We start from the raw sequence: 22,357 nt of genomic DNA on the forward strand, positions 1-22,357 counted from the left end.
TTTCAATATTTTGATGCTGTTTCGGTGAAACAGATAAAATAGGGAACTAATTTTGTCATTGGCTTCTTATGCGAAAATGTTCCAAAATTCCAATGTCAAAATCTAGAGGTCCTAGATAAAAATAACGAAATATTCGGTACCCCCTTTTGTATTATCTTTTTTGAAGAGAGAAAATAATCTATTGTATTCTTCCGCCTTGGGCGAAGCGACTTAATTCACTAAAAACCACTCCGTTCCTACTTTACAGCTTTCCGCTTTTCGAGCTGGGGCCCCGGTAACCTGTCAGACAGTCCGTAGCTCAGAGCCTGATGGCTGTTTCGGACGCGGACGGATTCTTTACCTCCTAGACGTACACACCCCGTAAAAACGGGAATGACCTTGGACTGAAAGGGGCCAATTTATAAAGTCACACACCTATGTCGTATGTGCTATTGATATTCATGAGCTTACTTTTTTTATGGTATACGTTTATGGCAAACGAGCAAACGGGTCACTCGTAAGCGATGAGCGTCACCAATGGACACCCGCAACACCAGAAGTCACAGGTGCGTATCACTATTTATTACATTACTAAGGATTTGGGATATACTGAAATTGTTTGCCCAACCTGACTGATCATCGACGCAACGTGTGATGTAATAATGGGTATTGGTTGTGTCAAACTCGTATCTGTTTTACGCACACACAACGTCATGCCTTTTATCCCCGAAGGGGTAGGCAGAGGTGCACATTAAGACACGTACCACTATACAATGTACACCCTCTTTTCACCATGTGTGTTTATAAGTCCCATGTAATAGGGGGTATGCCTATTGCCATATACCGGGCACAATTCCAGACTCCGTGCTACTACTGAGATGTTTTCGAAAAACCGAAAAGAGCTCAGCAATACTTTGCCCGACCCGGGAATCGAACCCTTGTTCAGCAGTCGCACTTGCGACCACTCGACCAACGAGGCAGTCTGTTTTAATTTGTTAATATTTATTGAGAATATTCGATTCGGGAAATGAACCCGATGCCCCTTGTGTGGCAGTCACTCTAGTGATCACACAACAAATGGGACAGGAAAGCGGAGTTGAAGGAGGTATGGATTTTTGGGTAGCGTTGTAATTGAAAAAACTTGTTTAAAGAATTATTTTTTTTATTAAAAAACTGATTCCAAAGCAAATGTTGATCATAATATTCACATGCAGTTAAAACGCTACATGTTTTATAATTTACAATCTTTTTGATTCATAAATTACGTAGATTCATCATATTTTATTTTAAATTAATACTTTTATGTAAGATGTCCTAAGTACATAATCAGAGTTGATATTTTACCAATTAAAAGGTTGACAAAACAATAATTATAATTTGTTGAATTTTGACTATAGCAAAATATAATAACAACAACATTTTGATTGAATAGAAGATATACATTCTGACATAAATATTCTATACATTTATAGACAGTTCAACTGTTGTTTATTCTCCTTTGGCACTAACATAACGTTCTGAAAATAATATTAATAATACAAGTCATGTCGCGTTTTCACTGCCGGCGATATCGACGGCTCGTCTAAATGCACATTTCACCGGGACCGGACGCCCGGACCGACAAACTCAACGAACGAAACGACACGAGTAAAAAACAACGGAGTCGCACGAGCGACCCTCCGCGGGCCGCGATAAATATCTATCAATATATAATCTCGATCAACAAATATAATTCAATAGGCAATAGTAGGACAATACGAAGTTTAACTCTACCGACGTTATCACAATGGGGGGCGCGCGCGGCGCCGGGCGCACTCATAAGTCCACCGTCGCCAGGTTCTGCGTCGGGGCCCGCGCGGGGCCCGGCGGCGAGGGGCCCGGGGCCGCGGGGCTCGGCGCCGCGGGGCCCGGGCTGGCCGGCGGCTCGGGCCGCGCGTGGAACTTGCCGGGCAGCGACGCCAGCGCCGACAGCGCCGCGTCCGCGTGCGGGATGCGGCGCATGATCTTGCCCGACGTGATGAGGCGGCCGAAGCCCTCCTGGTGCGCGAAGGCGTACCCCGAGCGCACGGAGCGGCGCGCGCGGCGCGCGGACGGCGTGCGCGGCGCGGGGGCGGCGGCCCGCCAGCGCTGGCGCGCCCGCAGCCGCTCCGCCAGCGTCGGCCGCGTCCAGGAACACGCCAGGCGCCACGACACCACCGGCACCATCAGGATGATCATCTGTCGGACACAGCGCAACGTCACTCTCCGTTCACATGTACTACTGTACAGTAATGACACAGTATGCGGGAGTATACTCACGGTGAGGACGGCGGTGAACCAGAAGGTGGCCTGTGTGAGCGCGACTGTGAGCGAGCCCACGTACGGGCCGCCGATCGCGTAGTTATAGAAATAATCTAGAACGAAGTACGACACCAGTGATCCCCATATCGTTATATGGTTGAACACTGTCCAATATGTCGTATCCAAGGCTATCTGAAATCACAATTTAATATCAGTTTACCCATAATTTGTATATGCCCATGTAAAATTAGTTTCTACGAGTATAATTACCTGTGTTGTATTGTCTATAATTAATATTGTTGCTACTACAGTTCCTAGTAACATATGATCTGACAGAATTAAACCATTCGGCGCCAAACCATCTTTGTATGTACCTGAAATTAATTATATGTGTTATATTAATACAAAAGTAAAAATTAACAAGTATTGCCGAACTCAATCCATTAATAGTCTATGTTCTATGTACTGTTGAATCAGTTTATCATTTCGGTTGGAATGATAGTGACTTAACGCGACAGTGGCGCCAACTAGTCATCACAAGTTATACAAATACGACAAACATCAATATCTCACCATAAGGTATTAAGAAGAGGACGAGCGAGGTGAAGCAGCCGTGCAGCGTGGACTTGATGAACTCGGTCTTGTTGAAGAGTTGGCTGGTGTGTCCGGGCGCGTACAGCTTGGGGAACTGCAGCGAGGTGGTGTCGGACACGTCCTGCTCGAACACGCCCAGCGCCAGCACCGGCAGCGACGTGTAGAACAAGTTGTACACAGAGATGAACATCTCGTCGAACACCGTCTGACAAACAAAATAAATTATATGTTAAACTGCACTGTCTAGATGTCATAGTATGACCGTTGCTGATTTCGAGGCATTTAATTAACGGCAACTGACGATTCTTAATCACTCATAATTAGATAAAAATGTTAGTGCCGTGTCATAACAAAAAAGTTATAAAATAGGAAAAAAAAATCAGGATTATACAAACCTGCGCACTAAATCCGCAGAAAAACGCGAACCAGAAGTGACAGACGGTGAACGCGAAGTTCTTGTAGAAGAAGTACCGCAGGAACTTGCACATCCTGTAGTAGGACCACCGGCCGTGGACCAGCAGTAGTCGCTGCAGGAACCGGAACTGCGCGATGGAGTAGTCGGAGGCCAACACCGCCTGCATGCCCTCCTGCCCCGATATACCCACGCCTATGTGCGCCGCTGCGGAATCAGATACAACATTTATTATTTACTAGCTACTTCCGCGCGGTTTCACCCGCTCTGCTTGGCTCCTATTGGTCATAGCGTGATGTTTTATAGCCTATAGCCTTCCTCGATAAATGCACTATTCAACACAAAAAGAATTATTCAAATCGGACCAGTAGTTCCAGAGATTAGCGCGTTCAAACAAACAAACAAACAAACAAACTCTTCAGCTTTATAATATTAGTATAGATTAATATTGTTGAAACAATTTAACTAAATAGGTTGCTTCGTTAATGGAATGAAACAACAACAACATATTCATGATCTATTAATTACAATTAGCGACTTCAATAAAATCTATTTGTTTTTCATCTCAATAGTAGATTTAACTACAAGGAAATAGAAAATATTTGACGTTTGCTGACACAAAATGTATTAACTCCTTACCTTTGATCATAGAGACGTCATTGGCGCCGTCACCGATGGCTAACGTGACGGCTTTCCGACTCTTCTTGATGAGTTCTACCACCATTGCTTTCTGCAATGGCGTCACTCGACAGCAGATCACTGATCGACATTGCAATACTACATCTAAAAATCTGCAACAAAAGAAATACTTCGTAAAAAACTAGGCGGGTATAAATATATATACGGTATTATCTAATTCACATTTATAACATTCGAATCTGATAAAGTCCCCTTCCTTCTTTCAATTTACCTACTTAAACTAAATACTACACATGTATTTCACTTATTCGTGAATCTTCCATTCTCAGGTTAAGCAAAAAGTTATTGGGTTAATTCTCAACTGTAGCATTTCTGTAACTTGTGTCCACTGTCCAATATGACAACTAGCTCACTCTCCATGAGACAAAACTCAGGGTAAAAAGATGGTCTTGCAGAACACCTTTTGGGGTTTCAATTAAAGGTACGAGCACCTAGATCCACTAACGGACAGACTGAGAAACAAATATTTATTTCATTATTTGTTGACATAACAAAAGTAAAGTACCTATTGATTTTACCTTTACCTGTTTAATTGGAATAAATGATTTGACTTCGATTTTGAAGAAGAGCTTTTAGTAATCTAAGTAGTATGTACTCACTTCTCCTCAAGTTTAGGATGCAGACAGTGTACGAGCGAGTGTCCGTTGATGACGATGGCGAACCCGTTGGTGTCGTCGTTGTGTTCGTGCGAGTCGGCCGAGTAGGGGGCGCCACCGGACACGTACTCGTTGCTGTAACAGTCTGGCTCACTACAGTCGTACAGCTTATGTTAACATTTTGTATAAACAGGGCGGTTATCTAATTTATTTGCGACTAAAAACGGTAATTTTGTTAGACAAAGTCTAAGATATGCGAGAAAATTTAGTTAAAACACATTTTGCCATATTTACATTATCAAATTGGACTTTATTAATGCACATGACATTAAACTTTACTAATGTATTGAGATAACATTTACTTTTTAAAATACGAAATTAAATCATTTCTATTTTATTTTATTTTTATATAATCCTTATGATAAACAAGATGGGCTCCAGTTGTGTTCATTTACAATTAAAAAAGAAAAATAGGAACAAACTAATTATTTTCAAAACTCGTAAATGAACATAACTGAAGTTAGAAATCACACAAAGACACAGAACGCATCACATTTTGCTAACAGAACAAATGCACACAAATTGTAAAATACCGGCACATCAACATACCCCAAAACTGTCTTCCTTTAATAGATTTTCAACCATATCATCTTTATGACAGAGTCGAGAATCTATGAAAGAATTTTTGTGGTAACTTGACGTGCCGTATTTATATAGAGTGAAGGATAATCTATAATTATTATACGGTGATGTCTACAGTACTAATCTAGGTGTCGATTTTAAAGATAAAGGTTAGAGAAGGAGCACTCTAGCGTGGTGTACAGACATACGTGTGGACAGAACTACCGCTATATTAGTAGGGAAATGACATTAGTTACGAAATTTTGTTAGTTCACAAATTATAATTTTACGATCAAACTAAGCGATAAAGAGGTTAATATAAGATTCTAACTTCTATATATTTATTTTTAGTTTTTTTATTTATTTCTTAATACAGCTAAAGCCACAACAACATCATTAATAGCGTTGACACTTGACATTTTGAAGCGCGGCTTAAGCACATAGACATTTAAAGCATTTTTCATCAATTATTTGGCGATAAAACGTCACAAAATAAAATAATATGTATTATACAATATATACATATACTTACAACGATTTTATGTAAGTAATTTATAAAAATATGCACAAATATAAATACGTAAACAAACATTGGTATGTCGTGCTTTATCAGACAAAAATTCTAAATAAATTGCCTCCACTTATATAGTGGATGATAGTTGGAAACTAAGTATCAGTTTCCATATTTTCCCAAAAATAATAAATAGCACTAACGTGTGCCAAAAACCATGGAAAATTATTGTTTCAGACGGAACTTGGCCATCTGGAAACATCTGTATAATACTGATATATATCGATATATTAGACGTAGACACAAAACGAAGTAGGTATAGGACAGACGTGGCACAAGAGTAGCGTACAGAGAGTGTATAGAGGCAGCGGTGCGGTAGTAGGGCGTGTGTCTGTCTACCTGCAGTGAGTGCGAGAGTATTGTCCCCACCTAAAGGTCACGACGGACACGGCGGGCGCGTTCAGCTTCACGTTGGCCCGCCCGGGGGACGCGCGCGACACGCCCGCGCCGCCGTTCGCCTCGCCCGGGGACTTCGCCTCCGATGAACCTGTGGAAACGTTAAATTTCGGTTATTTTTGGTCCGATATCTATCACCAAAGAAGAGTTAACAAAACGATGAGAATTTACAACATTTCTCTCATGTAGAAATAAATATTGAAAAGTAGTCCAGATTTAATGAAAGATTTTTACAAAAAAATCTTGAATCAAGATCTTTTAGAATGGAAATAAAAGTGAAACCTATGCAAGAAGGGTTTGACGTCGCTAGACAAGCTAATTGAAACGCTACATTAGCGCGTTTAGCACATATTATTGGCAATTGTCTACCTATTACTCAGCCTATTAACAGTTAAGACAATTAGGACCTGGGACCTAACTAGAGCCAACTAGCTTTACGGTAGGGCGACAAATCAACAGTTTCAACTGATAGTAAAAAATCGGCGATACAATGGCGTTACCGGTAAATTGGGAGTAAGAGATTTGAAAATTCACAAATCCCTCAGATTCGGTGACGATTGGGCCTTCGATAACATTACTGACATGAAACACAACGCTAGCGTTGTTTCACATCGGTTTTTACAAGGCCTTTGTATCACGTATTTTTCAAAATATGCTTACCATGAGGCATGAACGTGTTGACGACTCGTATACTGTCCCTGCACTTGGCGAGCTGTCGGTCGACGTCGTCGTACGAGGCGCCGTCTATGACGAACACCTCCGCCATGTCGTCTGTGAGTAGCTGACACGAGTAGCCGATGTTTATCGCCGTTTCTGGAAATAACAAAAGTTTGATGAACAAAAATAGCACTTAACCGAATGAGTTTAAGGTTGCTTGACAAATATGAAAGTGATATTGGAAATTTGACTTTATGTAATCACGTAATTATTCGCAAATGTATAGAGTTATTTTACAAGTCTGCAAGTAAAATATTTACCTTGTTTATCGCCGGTTAAGACCCACACCTTGATGCCGGCCATACTGAGATTCGCTATTGTTTCTGGTACACCGTCTTGTAATTTGTCTTCTATTGCTGTTACGCCTGTAAACGAATAAAAATATTTTCATTTCTTATCATTGCTTCTTTTATGGGATAGGCAGGTAAATAACCGTTTGGAGTGTTGATGGTAAACTCGCAGCACCAGAATATTGCATATTATGGGAGTTACAACTTCTTTTTTCCCCTTTGGAAAGGGGGATTGGTCCCCCCTAACACTAACTCAGTTTTCTCTGAGTTCGTGATCTCACATCGGTGAAGTTGACCCGGTGCTGAGACTTTATCACGTATTTAAACGTTACGTAAACAGTGAGCAAAGGTTTCTCGTCAAGAGAAACATTTATTGAATATATTTTGGCTGATGACAATACAACAAAAAATACAAATGAATGTATGGCTATATTTAGTTATTTACCCATGAGCAGTAGATCGGTCTCGATCTCCTCGTAGATGGCGTCGAGCTGCTCGTCCCGGTCGTGCAGCGCGAGCGCGGCGGCGTGGTGCCTCCGCTTCCACTCGGCGAACCCGCGCTCCTCCAGCGGACGCCACGCCAGCGCCAGCGTGCGCAGACCTTCGCCCGCGAATTTCTGACACAAGAGATAATTTCTTAGTCATTTCCAATCAAATTCCAAAACAATGAAGATTAAAATAATGCCATAAATTGGACGTAATTGCTTTTCATTATTATTATGTTATTCACGGAATAAAAATTGACAATCCCAGTTTAAATTATTGCAAGGACAGTTTTACTTTTATCACTGATGTCATAAAGTGTTCTAGTAACTACCATGAATAGAAAAGATACTTACATTTAAATGTTCCTGTGTCTTTGACTTTACATCTGTTTGATTTCCATTTTTTAATCTGTCATATATTACATTATCAGCACCTTTTGTATATAACCTAATTTCACCATCCTTCCTCAATATCACGGACATTCTTTTCCTAACATTATTAAAATCTAATATACATAACAATTCATACACCTGGAACAAAAAAAAAACAATGTTAAAAAGCCAATTTCGATTTATCCTTTTGTATCAAGAATAGTTTTAGATAAAGTGAAAATAAAAATGAAACACGTACCTCTGTTTTACCCATTACTTCTATTGTAATACTATTAGGCGAGCGTTCTCTGAACACGAAACCAAAATTTCTTGCTGCTGAAACCAGGGCAGACTCGTCGGGAGACTGCGCCTGGAATTACAAAATTATAATATTACAACATATTATGATGTTTTCTTTCATAGGATCTTATAAAAACAGAACCACGCCGCATCTATATAGTCTTATGTTGAGATAATTATGTATACTCTAATACTACTGAACATTTTTTAGGCAGTTTCCAACAGAAGATGTCAATTCTAAGGATTTTAAGGGATAAGACACATATCACCTAGTAGTAAGTGTTCAATGCTAGACAAGTTGATAAGATATTCTTAGGCAGTTTCCAACAGAAGATCCTGCTCCTTAGGTTTTAAGGGATAATACACAGATCACCTAGTAGTAATTATTCATACTAGAGTTCCAAGTTCATTGCTAAATTTTATTGCGAGAAATATACTCATTTTTCTGTGAATGCTATTGAATATTCTTACCTGGTACTCCAGCCTGCCGTTCTTCTGGTCGGGCATGACCGTATGACACAGCGCGAGCAGTCGAAAGAAGTCGTGGACATTCTTGTCGCCCCTCTTCACTGCATCCAGGAGTGTGCTGTCGAAGAACTTGAACTCCGGCTCGTATTCAGGGTTAAACGAGAAGTCCAAAGGCTCCGAGCTCTGTTATACGCAAAATACTCAATTATTGTCAAGAAGGTTGGGCTTACGGCAACAAATCTACGGTTTTCTTTCTTGTTTTTGAAAATGAAATGGGAAAAGCAACTGCAGATGGTTTTGTCTATTGTTTCGGTAGAATATAGCTTGATCTCTTTAAGATAGGGAAAACGAGAAATTACAAGTTTTGCCGATGCGTAAGACAAGTATTAATTCCGAGACAAACTGCCGCACTCAAAGACATTTAATGATTACTTAAACTATTCCTTAGTAACGATTTTGTATCGAAAACAACATTGCTAAGGTCTGGGTCAAGTAACCATTAAATGTCTCTCAGTAGGACGGTATGATAAAGTTGTATAATTAAAACTTTTAAAAGACCTCCCTCATTATTTTACACCCAGAAATATGATCCTGAGAGTTGGTTAACAACTCTGTAAATGAGGGATGTTTTATAAAAGTTTTCAAAAGCGATCTTTTTGTTTATTTACAATTTGAAAGTCAGTAGTTTATAGCCTCCAAATAATATCGTCAGAGATCAAACTACATTTAACAAGAACTATAAAAGATGTTCAGCAAAATACAAAGGGAATTCTAGACTAGTTTCTAAAAAGGCTAAATAAAAAACTATAATATGAATGAACAACTGAATGGAATCTAGAGTTGTTAAAACATTGTACTAATATATTTTAGAAGTTAGGTATCACAGAGGGTGTTGCCAGTAATTCTGTGTTGCCTTCCCCATTATTTTATATTTTTTTTATACTTTTTATATAATTTTTTTTTCGTAGATTTGTCAATGGTTCTACAGATGCAGTTAATAGTGTTAAAGCTTATAAACAAAAAACACACGATGCGAAGCGAACATGCATACAAGAGTACCAGTTAATTACATATGGACAAGGACATACATACATACAATTTATACATTATTAGTAGTTTGTGTGTAGGGAAACATTACATAAAGAACCCAATAGAAATTATTATTATTTATTCGAACCAAGAAAGAAAGAAATTAGTTGTCTCCGTATCATAAATATTTGTTTAGTTTATACCGTCTAGAAGAAAAAGTATTTTTATTTTTTATATGGCCATATTATGTTAAAAAGAGTATTTTATTGTAATACTAATATTCAGAAAGAGTTTGTTAATTTTGTCAATACGTTAATAAGTTAGAGATGGCTAGAAGTAATAAAAAAAAATAGAAGAAGACAGAATGTCTATAGTTCGTAGGTAGTGCCGGAGCGAGTCTCAAATGGTGACTTGCTACTTCACTTGTGTGGGTTAGCTAGAGAACATTCCAGAAGTACAGAGGATTATTCAGAAAGGGGGGAGGGATAGGAACTTAAACACAGGCGCCAGGACCGCTGCCCGCTCCAAATACGAGCACCGAAAGCTATTGAACATCGAGTAGATATGCTTTAAATCATATCCAAGCAAACTAAATGATTAGCAGACATTTAACTTAAGTTTAATTAAGCAAATAGCAATTCGGATTTCTTTTGAGTAAAATGTTTCGCACGCCGCCACTATGCAAGGGTGCGTTTGGCCGTACGCTGTAAAATATGCATTTGCATTGTATCGCTAACACATAATGAACCTTACATCTATGATGGTAGGGTCTACAGTCTACACGAAGCGTATGACTGAACAATGATGTCGCGACGGCGATTAGACGTATTCGTCTGTTGACATGGAAAACGGTCAAAAGGAGCATGGTGCTTCGAACATGCTATGGGAACGATTTGCGCTTAAGCGAACCATATAACGCTAGATACTATTAAACACAGCGTACGGCCTAATTGAATAAGAAGAAGTTAATGATTATTTCGTTTTAGGAGATGCCGAGGGCATTGCAGCAAAGACAAGCACACCAGTAGGGCGTGCAAAACACGTATGTTGAGCGGGACAGATATTGGTAGGAGCTGTCGTATGTGGCAGCGGGGCAGCGGCATGGAGTGAGTGACGCGGGCAGAGTTACGAGTAGTGCTGCGTACGCGCGGGCGGCGGCCGCCGGGCGTGCTGCGGCCGGCGTCCTGCTCCAGCTCCAGCAGGCGCGCGCGCGCCGCGCCCCGCGCCCCGCCCCCGCCGGCCCCGCCCCCGCTGGCCCCGCCCCCTGCGCCCGCGCCGCGGTGTCGCTGCGTCACCACACACACATCACACTCCACCCTACATCGCCTACCTAACCTACTCGATCTCGTATCTCGTATACGACTAAACGTGCAGCTATTGAAACTATTCCTTCAATACTTTCGAGATCTAGCCGCGAACAATTTCCACTTCATGTAGGTAAATGATCATCGCAATTTATGTTTCTATATTATTGATCCTCTAGGAGTAGCGGTCTAACGATGACAAATGTTCCCCATTATGTGTTTATGTCTGCAGGGCACAAACTGCACCACTGATGTGTGTGACCATGCAAATAAAACTCAAACAAAATCTAAGGATCTAGTGATGCGCTTGGTGGATGTTCGATTGAAATATTCATTCATGTAGTGAATATATTATGTATAACACAAACATGATACTGAGGTGTGGTACTATAATATCCACAAACTAACTGTAAAACAAACACAAACAGTATGACATGACAATAAAATTCAAACAGTTCACATAACCCCAAAAGCGTGAGCAAACGTGGACAATTTCATCATTTACAGTACAAAACGTAAGTCCAAAGTACCAACTATTTTGAAAATCAAAGTCAAACATGCAAAACAAAAGATGTATAACTGGTCGTGCGTCGTCTTGTTGAATTCAAGTGCTTAGTGATACTTTATACAGACTGCATAAACCTACATGCATGTGTCTATCGACTATATGGTCTAGTCTAGAGCATGTGCTGTTCAATAAATAACTTTGAAAGTGGGTACTTGGTCCGTGGCGTGGTTTGGAATTGAACGTACATGACGTACCTCGGCGAGGTCTATAGTTTCACCGGTGGTTTCGTCCACGACGTCTCCGTAGCAAACGCCCGCTATCGAACACTTATTGAACGTCATTATGTTCTGCGTGAGAGTGCCCGTTTTATCTGAGAATATGTACTGGATCTGGCCTGGAAACAACAAAAACATTATTCACACATTTGTACGCACGCATACAAGAAGTAGCGCAATAATTGCGGAAACATTTGCGCAAGTGTTAGCGCAATAATTGTGGAAATATTTGCGCAAGTGTTGGGATTAATTTAATTGGTTGATTTATTGTTAAACTTACCAAGTTCCTCATTTAAAGTGGTAGTTCGCGCCTTTGCCGCGGTACCAGTCTTTTCGTAATACATTTTCTCGTCCCAGTTTATGAGGAAACTCTGGGCAAACCTTATTACCTATAAATAACAGGAAAACAAATTATTTAACGTGACTGATTTAAGTGTTGAGTGTATAGAGATATATAATATGGTCATTTTCGTAAAGTTAGAAATGATTTGTGGTCAAGCACTATAGAATTACGTAAGAAATTACTAAATTAAAGGATATTATTTTCGAACAAATAATATTATACTTATTATTGTCTATATTTTTGGAACATTTATGTTATAGCCTTTTAAAGTAATGATAACTTTAAAAGCCTATCTTAAAGTATAACTAAATAGGTAGTTGTGAAAAGGTCCAATAAGGGTACATGATTCCTAAACACTTTGTATACAGGTGGAAAAGCAGTTGATTAATAAGACTAACGGCCGAATACTCAAACGCTACTCAATTTTAAGTTGTACTTAAATATCGTGCTATCTCTGTCATTTTATAAAGAATTGATAGTGACAGAACTACATTTGAAAGCATCTTCAAATTGAGTAGCGTTTATACGGACATAATACTGTCAGATACTGACCTCTACAGAGACATAGAGCGATATAGGCACGACAGTGTTCATGACGATGGCGTATGATAGGCTTTTAAGGTAATGATAACTTTAAAAGCCTATCTTAAAGTAGGTAGTTGTGAAAAGGTCCAATAAGGGTACATGATTCCTAAACACTTTGTATACAGGTGGAAAAGCTGTTGATTCAACTGTCAGATACTGACCTCTACAGAGACATAGAGCGATATAGGCACGACAGTGTTCATGACGATGGCGTATGAGAAGAAGACGAGCAGGGCGATGACGAGCGCGCCCCAGGTGGGCTCGGCCGGCACCAGCGTGTCCCACGGCAGGTACACCTGGAAGTAGCGCCCCACCAGCCACTCCCACACGCCGCACGCCACCGTGCAGAACACGCACATCGACAGCAAGAAGAATACTATCTGCGGACGGTAAACATTCACTTATGTACTCATCTTTTTTTGCATTACAACTATTAGGCAGCAAAATACAACTACTAGGTAATATTTATATGATTTAGTCACAGTTAAGTTGGATGCGCAACGCCCGTGTACAAAATTTATAACTAAGGGCTCCGATTAGGTTCGAAACTAGACAAGCGTTACCGTAAAACAGAAATGAGTGAGCCGCATGTAGATGATATAACATAAACACTATCTGCCAGCTAAAATGCGCTTAAAAAAATATTGCGCAAATTCTATGCTGCGCTAAAATATAGACAGATTATTGCAACACTTTAGCTTAACTTGCAACCTTAAACACAAAACATATAAAGTTTACTTTCACTCACCCCTATAATAAGAAAATTAAGTAGCCTATCTATGCTGGTGCGCTTGAATTTGGTCTTGCCGGAGTTCTGCATGAGTTTGGTGTCCTTCCCGGCGAATACGACAACGCCATAACACCACTGCGTGTTGCGTAGTACGCAGCCACGCAGCAGGATCTTGTCGTTGTCGAGTGAGAAGTGCTGGTTGCGCCAGCTCAGCGTACCTGCAATTAAAAAGGAACTTTATTGCTGAGAACTTATAAAGATTATAGTCGCTTTTAGGTTACCGTGTCCAGCATTTTAAATGCTTGGCAACTTATAAGCAAAACGATTTTATGATGAGAATTTACAGTACACCGAGCTCCAAAACTTGATGTATAGTCTTCAATAGATTTTGAAATATAATTACAAAGACATAAAGTCGAATTTCTATCACACATGTACATGTGTAGATACATATTGGTTGGAGTAAATACACAGTTCGATGCGACGGCAACACTAAGCATTCTGAGAAAGTTTCTCAGTTCATAAGACTACAGTAATCAAATACCTATGGTATTGAACGAGTGAAGTCGTATGGTCGGCAGTTATGACGTCATAATCGAAGTGATAGCGAGGGGGTGAGGTGATCGACGGGGCAGGCGATCGACTGCTATGTTTATTCAACCGAGATCCTATGTTAGTGCTTGTTTTCCATTACTATATTATAGACTTGTTGGTACAGTTATCGCAAATTCAACTGTATAACAAGGGGTCTTAGGTTTCAAATACATTTTCTCAGTTGAGAATGCTAAATATCGGTTTTTGAAGTCGTTTAAAAAGGCACATCGTAGACAAATGATTGTGTCCGCATGACCTAGAAAACCAAATATTTCTATCAATTGCTCAAATTAGCCAAAACGACCGTATTAAGTGGTTCCTACCAAATATGTTATTGTTATTTTAATTAAGGAAATATTTATATCGCGCATGAGGCAAAATGTTCTCTATGTCAATTAATTTTAAGTCTACAAAATAATATTCATAGGTTTGTTTATCTAATAGTTTCCTTGTTGGTCTAGTGGTATTTATAAAACTCGATACCCAATCTAAATAACTCGAAAAGCATCACCGTTTTCCTCTCCTATTTTATACCCGACTTTTATCACGTCACTCGTCGACTGGACGGCAGGACATCTAAGCACAGCGGTTTAAAGACTAAAATCAACTGCGAAGTATATTAATTAGATCATTAAATAGGTCCTTCATTGTGTTCTCTAGGGGTTACAAAGGGCAGATCTCTATCTTTAATAAAATACGGATGTTTAACAGATTGTGGCCAAGGGCAACCAAATCCCAAACGAATTGGGAAACGACTCGCAGAATTATTGCCAAAGTTTGCACTATACACGGAACACTACGTATAGTAAACCAATTACAATAATTGTTTTTCTTTGGACAAAAACCTAGCTGTAGATAATTAAAGAAATACTACCAAGTAACAATTACTTGCGTAGATAATTGGCTGGCATAAAATTGAACAAGGCAATACTAAAAAGAACGGATAGATAAGTCTTCAGATAGCAAATACAGTGTTATGGTAAATAGTACAACACTCGTGTCATGTCTTGTATACAACATACAAATTATACAGGGGATATTTTGAATAAATAGTATGGTCGGAACTATTTTTCTAGCAACTGTACTTTGAGGGCCGAAAGGAAACTCAAATTTCGCTGATAATAATAATTTAAACTCGGCCCTTAGGGAACGAGAATACACCATAATCAAGGGCCAAGTGGCCGAGAGTCGACTAAACGGAAAGATATAGTTATAGGACTTCAACACATTAAATTAACAAGCAGTCACGTAAACACTTAATCATAGTAAAACCCCAATACTAAACTTATAATTATTAGTAATCTAAACTAATAATTAGTAGTAATTAAGATAAATAGAAGAAATTACCGCAGTACAGATAATACAAGTGAACTGTGTCACTGACAGAGAATAACCCAAGTCCGTATGATTCACACGTTCAAGTACAAATACTCGATTTAGATTCCATCCATCAATATGATAAAGTACCTTATTGCCCGTATTGCACCCAGCGAGCGTATTATATGGCCTGCTCGGGAAAAAAGATGTATCAGTTTGAAAATTGATCGTGGTAAAGGGATTTATATTTTGCTACAATGTATCAATATTACCAGGTAAATATAATAACCTATCTACTTCTGGCTTTCGTTATGGAAATGTGCCTAATTTACAATCATCTATGTGTAATGGATGGATGGAGGCTACACGACGAGGATAAAAAGACCTGATTTTAATTTTATTATTATAACTTTCGTGAGACATACTACATTAGATATTATGTTATCGGCTTACTCACGTACTTAACTGTTTGACGGGGAACTCGACTAATTTCAAGCCATGCTAGAGAGTCATATTCATAAGCAGCATTTCGCGGTACACGACGCGGTGATTGTCGTGCTATTACTAATCTGCCAGTTCTGCTCATGAATATGAGCCCCTAGGATGGCATGCAACTAGTCGAGTTAAATAGCGAGTGTTGACATAAACCTCTGCCTACTCTTTCAAGGGTTATTGTACCACTTACTTATATCATTACATATTTTAATTGAATCAAATCATACTTTTTTGTTGATATAATCAAGCCGGTCTTATCTTACATCTAAACGAGGAAATGAACGACAAATGCTCAAAATATTTAGTGTCAAAAACATGTAAAATAAAATCCAATAGTTATGGAATGAATCACGTTTAGTTATTGTTTACAATTTGAGACGTGACTAAAATAATGGTAGTGGCACGGTTTCACGGTGGCTATATTATATTGACTGCAGTAGCATGTGCATGTTATGGGTTCAATAAAAGCAAAGAAGTCTTTACCTATATTGTAAAATTCTTAATAAATTACGTACAACATTAAAGAAGGGCCAAATTAAAAGTACCCTTAACCGACGAGCATACATGAAAAGACTGATAACTGTTGATGAAGCGAAAGAGGTAAGATTACTCTGCGTACCCCCATTGGAAACCATAGGCATGAGGTTATGTATGTAAATTATGTAAACATACAAACAAAAAAACATGCTGACTTGGACCAAAAAACATTCATATAAGGTTTTCATTTCCCCTTGCTACGCAGTCGAGTTTGAAACCACTACCAAAGTGGCAGCAAAACTGTTTACTACACAAAAACACATACCAACATTAATTCCCCACAAAACCATAGTAACTTTTATTAAGTTTGTGTAATCCAAATGGAAGGTTAATCGCGGATTTGAGAATCATAAGAATTTGCTTGTTAAGTACTTTGTAATAAGACGGTTAGGTGTCTGCTATTGGCAAGCGATTTCAAAGTTACTTAACCAAGCGGCAACTGTGTGCGGCTTCCACTGAACATTTCGCAAATATAGTGAAACGACTGATCAAGCAAAAACAACAAGTAATTAGGAATTAACTTTGTATAAGAAACTCTTTCTTTACTATGTTGCATGTCTTGTTGATGACGTCATCAACTGTAGTTTTTTAAGTAAATTATTATTGTAATGCTTATTCTTATACATAATGTTGTATTGTATTTATGTCACCAGAGCGTCACGCACAGCGGACATTGAGAAAATTAATCTGGTGGTTTTAAATAATTATATAATTTACGTACGCGTACGTAACATGATAAAAAAACTGTAGTTACATTGTACAATAAAGAATATATGTGTATGTGAACTTGTATATTTGTAAATGAACCCACGACACAGGAGAAAACCCGTAGCACGGGACAACGTTTTAAAAAAAAAAAAAAATGATTGTAGTACATACCTTCAAACTTATTAAGTAGATTGTTGGGCGTTTCGCAGACGATCTCACCGTCGAAAGCACCCAGTTGTGCGTCGTCCTGCCCCATTGCAGCCGTCTCTAAAAGGCACTGACGACATTTCAAATTCGTCTCCCTGCAACCAAGCAAACAAAACAATGTCGTGAATGTTTTCTTTACTAGCCGATTCTTTATACCTACTTTTTTTATTAAATAAGTTTTACACACAATTTGTGCCATTACTAGTTAGTAGCTTTAAATTGAAGCTATGGTTTCTAAATGGCAATTAAACTACTTTTTGTCATATATTCCACCAAATCTCTATAAGTAAAAATCTGTTCTGAGATGGGTTGGACCGATTTGGCAAATTTTGGTCATGAATTATTTTCGGAAATCACAGGGAAGGTTTAAAAAATAAATAAAAAAATATAAAATAAACTGACCCATCCAACTCGGCAGTCTCTATGTAACAGAGACCGTTGGGCTCCGAGCTGCTGAGGAGCAAAATGTCCGCCGCGACGAACTGGTCGTTCTCCAGCCTGATGACGTCTCCCACCTGAACAGACGCCCACTTCTCCTCCACAAGCTTGCCATTGCGCAGAGTCTTCGCCCGCCTGTGGTTTACTTGTGAATCGTTCTGATGACGTTGCTGGAAAAGAATATTACTACATTAAAGACTAGAACTATAATATATTAGTATGTAGTTAGTATTTTACTTGGCATGACTAATATAGCCGAACCTATTAGGTGTATCGTAGCGTTCATGCGTAACGGTTGCTATTATCGCGTAAAGAACCTGAAACTGACGTAATCTTCTAATAACATCGTGGTCTCTAGACATAAAGAAACATCACCCATCTACAGCCCTGCCTCAGAGTTTAAGATGACTTAACTTTAACATGTCTCATATGTGATGCTACGAAACGACGAGTAACGACGTCTCTAACAAAAATTTAGTATGTTAATGAAATCAGTAGGTGCACTGAAGAAGGCCATACATAGTCCTTCAAAAAGGCCAGATGTGTAGTCAGATATTGCGTATTTATTACCAGATGTTCGACCGTAGATCTAATAGAAATATGTTAGGAATGCTGTACTTTTCCTACGTAATGTATAAGGAAAATCGCGAGTGTTGAATACAGTAAAGTTTCTTCAACCCGCCAACCGTAAATAGGAATAAATTATATACTACAAATATAGCAGGCATTAAAGTACTGATCAGTTTAACTGATAATATTTATGTAGTGCCTCAAAAGTCACTCTTATGGCCATTGATTCAAAGTTCTATTTCGTGCCTGCAATTTCACTTGCGTGTTTCTTTCCTAAATTGTAAGGTGGTGTTATATTTTACACACATAGCACCTTCATAGTACCTCTAAGGTACGTAAGCATTCTAAATCAAGAAAAGAAATATATTATTATGTTTTTGTTTTGAAAATCCAATTCTTTCCGAGAGATTACCGTTTTCATAATCCCATCAACTTAATAGAAAACATCAGTACAGACAGACAGGTATATCCAATCAGGGCTACAGTCGATAGATGTTATTCCACAAGGGGATTCTGTATGCATAATCCGATTCAAAATCGGAACACTCTTGTCTGTGATACGATAAAATGGCGCTTCGCTTAATACCTCTTTGGTTTAGTTTAGACTTAGTTATTGGTTAATCGATACTCAGACACGTTTGACAGTACACACAGGTTACAAACGTCTAGATTCAAATATGGAATACATTGTGAGAAAAAAAATACAAAGCCTAATGTAAAGGGTGGTACACACAGAAATGGACTAGAACTTAGACTACCAAATGGGTCGATGTTAACATTTCCGGACGTAAAAGTAAAAGAACTCTAGTTTAACCTCAAATCAAAGTAACAATCTGTGTACGAACTACTTACTTAAAAACTTTTTTTGTTAAAAAGTTAATTAATGTCAAGCGAAAGTGTTTCGGAAGTGCGTATATCTACAGAGCGGACATATAAACTGTGTCAGAGCTCTTAAATTCACCCATTAAAAGGTTTATTTGCTCGCGTTAGTGGGAAAATAACAAAGAATATAAAGGGGCCTATTCATAGACAAGGTCATGATAATATGCGAAGGCCGTAACTGTGCTACAAATGCAAGACTTGTTTAAAAATTCACGATAACACTAACCTTCCTTTAACATAATCGAGTTTAAAAATAAATTACAGGTAATTGATAGAAAATGTTAAATGCTACACATGAGGTGCTGATAAAATTCGGTGTTTCAATTTTAAGAACTGCTAGTGGTAGTGTTTGATTGAACACTAATTCTGCAGTATTTGCTATTTTGATGATGGTTGCAACGTTAACAAATTACGCCTTGAGGAGTTTCGCTAAAATTAGCGATGGTTACTCTACACATGCCATGGTCTTTAATTATTTATAAATGAGCAGTCCATTTACCCAAACACGAGAACGCGCATACGTTCATTCAATGTCTAGAAGGGGAAATGATCATTTTTCAAACAACTAAGTACTGTCACACACAAGGTGAAAAATAAACAAAATATTTGATAGTATCAGAATGAACTACTGTGTCATGGTTAATAATAATTTCCAAGGTTAAAAACATAAAAACTCAATGGACATAAATCAAGATCGTAAAGGACCTCAGACCTCTAGAATAGTCATGTCATGAGCATAAAGACGTATCTTGTACCGCCACTCCATTGATTTGACGTCAAGTTTACAAAAAAAAACTTATTTGAAAGGCATTTATGTAGAAGCATGATTATATTTTGAACGGAGATCATTTAAATAATAAACGTATTCGGAAGAAAAGTTGACATTCACAAATCACCTAGAAATAATCTCGATTGCATAATTGATTATCGGAAATCAAGTTATGACGTTCTAGTTCGAGATCTATTGACCCGTCCACGACAGCCGGTTAACCAACTCCAATCGGTTAAATTAACAACTTTACATTTTTGGATTAAAGTTCAAAATCTATTGATGTAATCTGGGAGTATGATGGGCTGGTATTCGTACATAACACACGATTAATCGGTAATTAAATCAAACGATCTTGTCACATAATGCACATTTTGTCACGGATCACTAATTAAGTACGTCTGCGTCCTTGATCCACAATAGATGACATAATAGGTCAGTAAGCATTAGCGACAATGTGCCTAGACAAGGACAGCATGCGTAGTCAGTTTTATTATTTGATTACTCCTACACACACTCATTAACACTGAACTGGTGATCTAATGACGATTTCTTTGAAAAATACTAGTTTTTACAACTTTTGAGTGGATTATTCATAGTATGAAGCTCTGAAGGTCGTTTTTAGGGATTTCCTATTTTACGCAAGGTAAAATATCGATCATATTATCCACATTAATTATAATTATATGACATGTTATTACGAGAAAGGAATAAAGACATAATGAAGGACTAATGAATAATTAAGAGCTACATCACTCAAGGCTGTCTTATAAAATGGAATCAATTCCTTTCAAACAGTTATTAACGGCTTTACGTAATTCCTACGACAGAAAAAATCATTTCTAAAAATTCTTGACAACGTTAAAAAAATGTTCAAACTATCAAATATGAAATGTAGTACACATCCGTGTTATTATTTTAACGAGCCAAATGACGCAGCGTGGCGGCTCGAGTTCGATTACCGCATCGGGATATAAAGTTGGCTCGCCAGATGTTTGCTGCGAGCCTTTGTACGATTATGGACTATTAAACTGCAGTTTACAGGTTACTTACATATGTATAACAATATATCTAAACGTAGCTATTAGGTACATAGTACAACTGCAGTTAAGGTGCGGCAGAGATAGCGTATATGGCATTGCGAAAATCAATGTCGGATCTAAGCTTAGACAAGTTTTGGCAGTTCCTTTTAGGGATATCCGGTTATAAAACTCAGCTATTGTGAGACATAATATATGCTTAGTGCTTACACATAGAGCGAAATATCCAGACAGACAGGTCATTGACATCTTAGTATTTTATTGTTCTATCTCTATATATAAAAATCTATTGCTGTTCGTTAGTCTCGCTAAAACTCGAGAACAGATAAACCGATGGGCAAATTTTGGTCTTGAATTATTTGTCGAAATCTAGGGCAGGTTTAAAAGGTGAGAAAAAAATGTTTGAGGCGTTACGAAGTTTGCCGGGTCAGCTAGTGATGTATAAAAATAATCCCACCCAAAACATAAATGTGAAAGGCTGCCAAGTTCGATAATATTGGAATGCTTCGCCTATAAAAGAAGTGAGATCTAAATAAGTACCAAGTTCCATACACAGACCTCAGTTAAAAATGATATAACAAGTTGGCAAGTTTTCACACACTTTGTTATAAACCTACTAAACGCAATGAGTCAAGTATATAATTTTCTATTAAAACTTGCCAAGTTATATCATTTTTAACTGAGGTCTGTGTATGGAACTTGGTACTTATTTAGATCTCACTTCTTTTATAGGCGAAGCATTCCAATATTATCGAACTTGGCAGCCTTTCACATTTATGTTTTGGGTGGGATTTCATTTATTTTTGTAAGGTTTATTTTCTTTTTTTCTTATTTTACTTTACTTTGACTAAATACAAACCTTCGTAACGAATTTTAGGTCGGTACGACCATTGGAAGATATAGATAATTTTTTTGTTTTAGTTCCTTAGGGGTATGAATTTAGACCTTCATTATTTTTAAAACCGACTCACACTTGGCCATTTTCAGATTTTTTCCTTTACCTTGACCTAAAGACCTACCTCCATGCCAAATTTCAAGTCAATACGACCATTGGAAGTGGTCTAGGTTTTTGATGAGTGAGTGAGTGAGTCAGTCAGTGAGTATATAGTAAAAATTGCGATTTTCTGACGTCAATATCTCAAGACCTACAATAGGTACATTAATGAAATTTTGTATTTTAGATAAGTAAGTAGATCTTGACAGATACTAGAAATTTCATATGCGTAGATAAAATAGATTTTGAGTT

General features: G+C 38.2%; 1 protein-coding gene across 10 annotated transcripts in view; it reads right to left on the reverse strand.

Annotated features, from left to right (window-relative positions):
* Nucleotides 1-1,120: 1,120 nt before the first annotated feature.
* The window catches only part of LOC118273933 (phospholipid-transporting ATPase ID), a 54,109-nt gene continuing 32,872 nt past the window's right edge, over nucleotides 1,121-22,357 (reverse strand). For 3 of the 10 annotated variants that reach the window (XM_035591164.2, XM_035591165.2, XM_035591159.2), the window contains 21 exons: nucleotides 17,815-18,020; nucleotides 17,377-17,507; nucleotides 13,573-13,772; nucleotides 12,986-13,204; nucleotides 12,177-12,285; nucleotides 11,867-12,015; nucleotides 10,955-11,095; nucleotides 8,784-8,963; nucleotides 8,272-8,382; nucleotides 7,995-8,171; nucleotides 7,601-7,772; nucleotides 7,126-7,230; nucleotides 6,809-6,961; nucleotides 6,092-6,239; nucleotides 4,564-4,713; nucleotides 3,905-4,056; nucleotides 3,249-3,472; nucleotides 2,833-3,058; nucleotides 2,530-2,633; nucleotides 2,278-2,451; nucleotides 1,121-2,196 (listed from right to left, as the gene is read on the reverse strand). In XM_035591164.2, the coding sequence (XP_035447057.1) occupies nucleotides 1,795-2,196; nucleotides 2,278-2,451; nucleotides 2,530-2,633; nucleotides 2,833-3,058; nucleotides 3,249-3,472; nucleotides 3,905-4,056; nucleotides 4,564-4,713; nucleotides 6,092-6,239; nucleotides 6,809-6,961; nucleotides 7,126-7,230; nucleotides 7,601-7,772; nucleotides 7,995-8,171; nucleotides 8,272-8,382; nucleotides 8,784-8,963; nucleotides 10,955-11,095; nucleotides 11,867-12,015; nucleotides 12,177-12,285; nucleotides 12,986-13,204; nucleotides 13,573-13,772; nucleotides 17,377-17,507; nucleotides 17,815-18,020 (3,633 nt within the window). In that variant the 3' untranslated portion in view covers nucleotides 1,121-1,794. The remainder of the gene's footprint in view (nucleotides 2,197-2,277; nucleotides 2,452-2,529; nucleotides 2,634-2,832; nucleotides 3,059-3,248; nucleotides 3,473-3,904; nucleotides 4,057-4,563; nucleotides 4,714-6,091; nucleotides 6,240-6,808; nucleotides 6,962-7,125; nucleotides 7,231-7,600; nucleotides 7,773-7,994; nucleotides 8,172-8,271; nucleotides 8,383-8,783; nucleotides 8,964-10,954; nucleotides 11,096-11,866; nucleotides 12,016-12,176; nucleotides 12,286-12,985; nucleotides 13,205-13,572; nucleotides 13,773-17,376; nucleotides 17,508-17,814; nucleotides 18,021-22,357) is intronic. The other 7 variants (XM_050707778.1, XM_035591166.2, XM_035591160.2 and 4 more) reach the window with 6 other exon arrangements.

The sequence above is a fragment of the Spodoptera frugiperda genome, chromosome 3 (assembly GCF_023101765.2).
Source record: "Spodoptera frugiperda isolate SF20-4 chromosome 3, AGI-APGP_CSIRO_Sfru_2.0, whole genome shotgun sequence".
NCBI lineage: Eukaryota > Metazoa > Arthropoda > Insecta > Lepidoptera > Noctuidae > Spodoptera > Spodoptera frugiperda.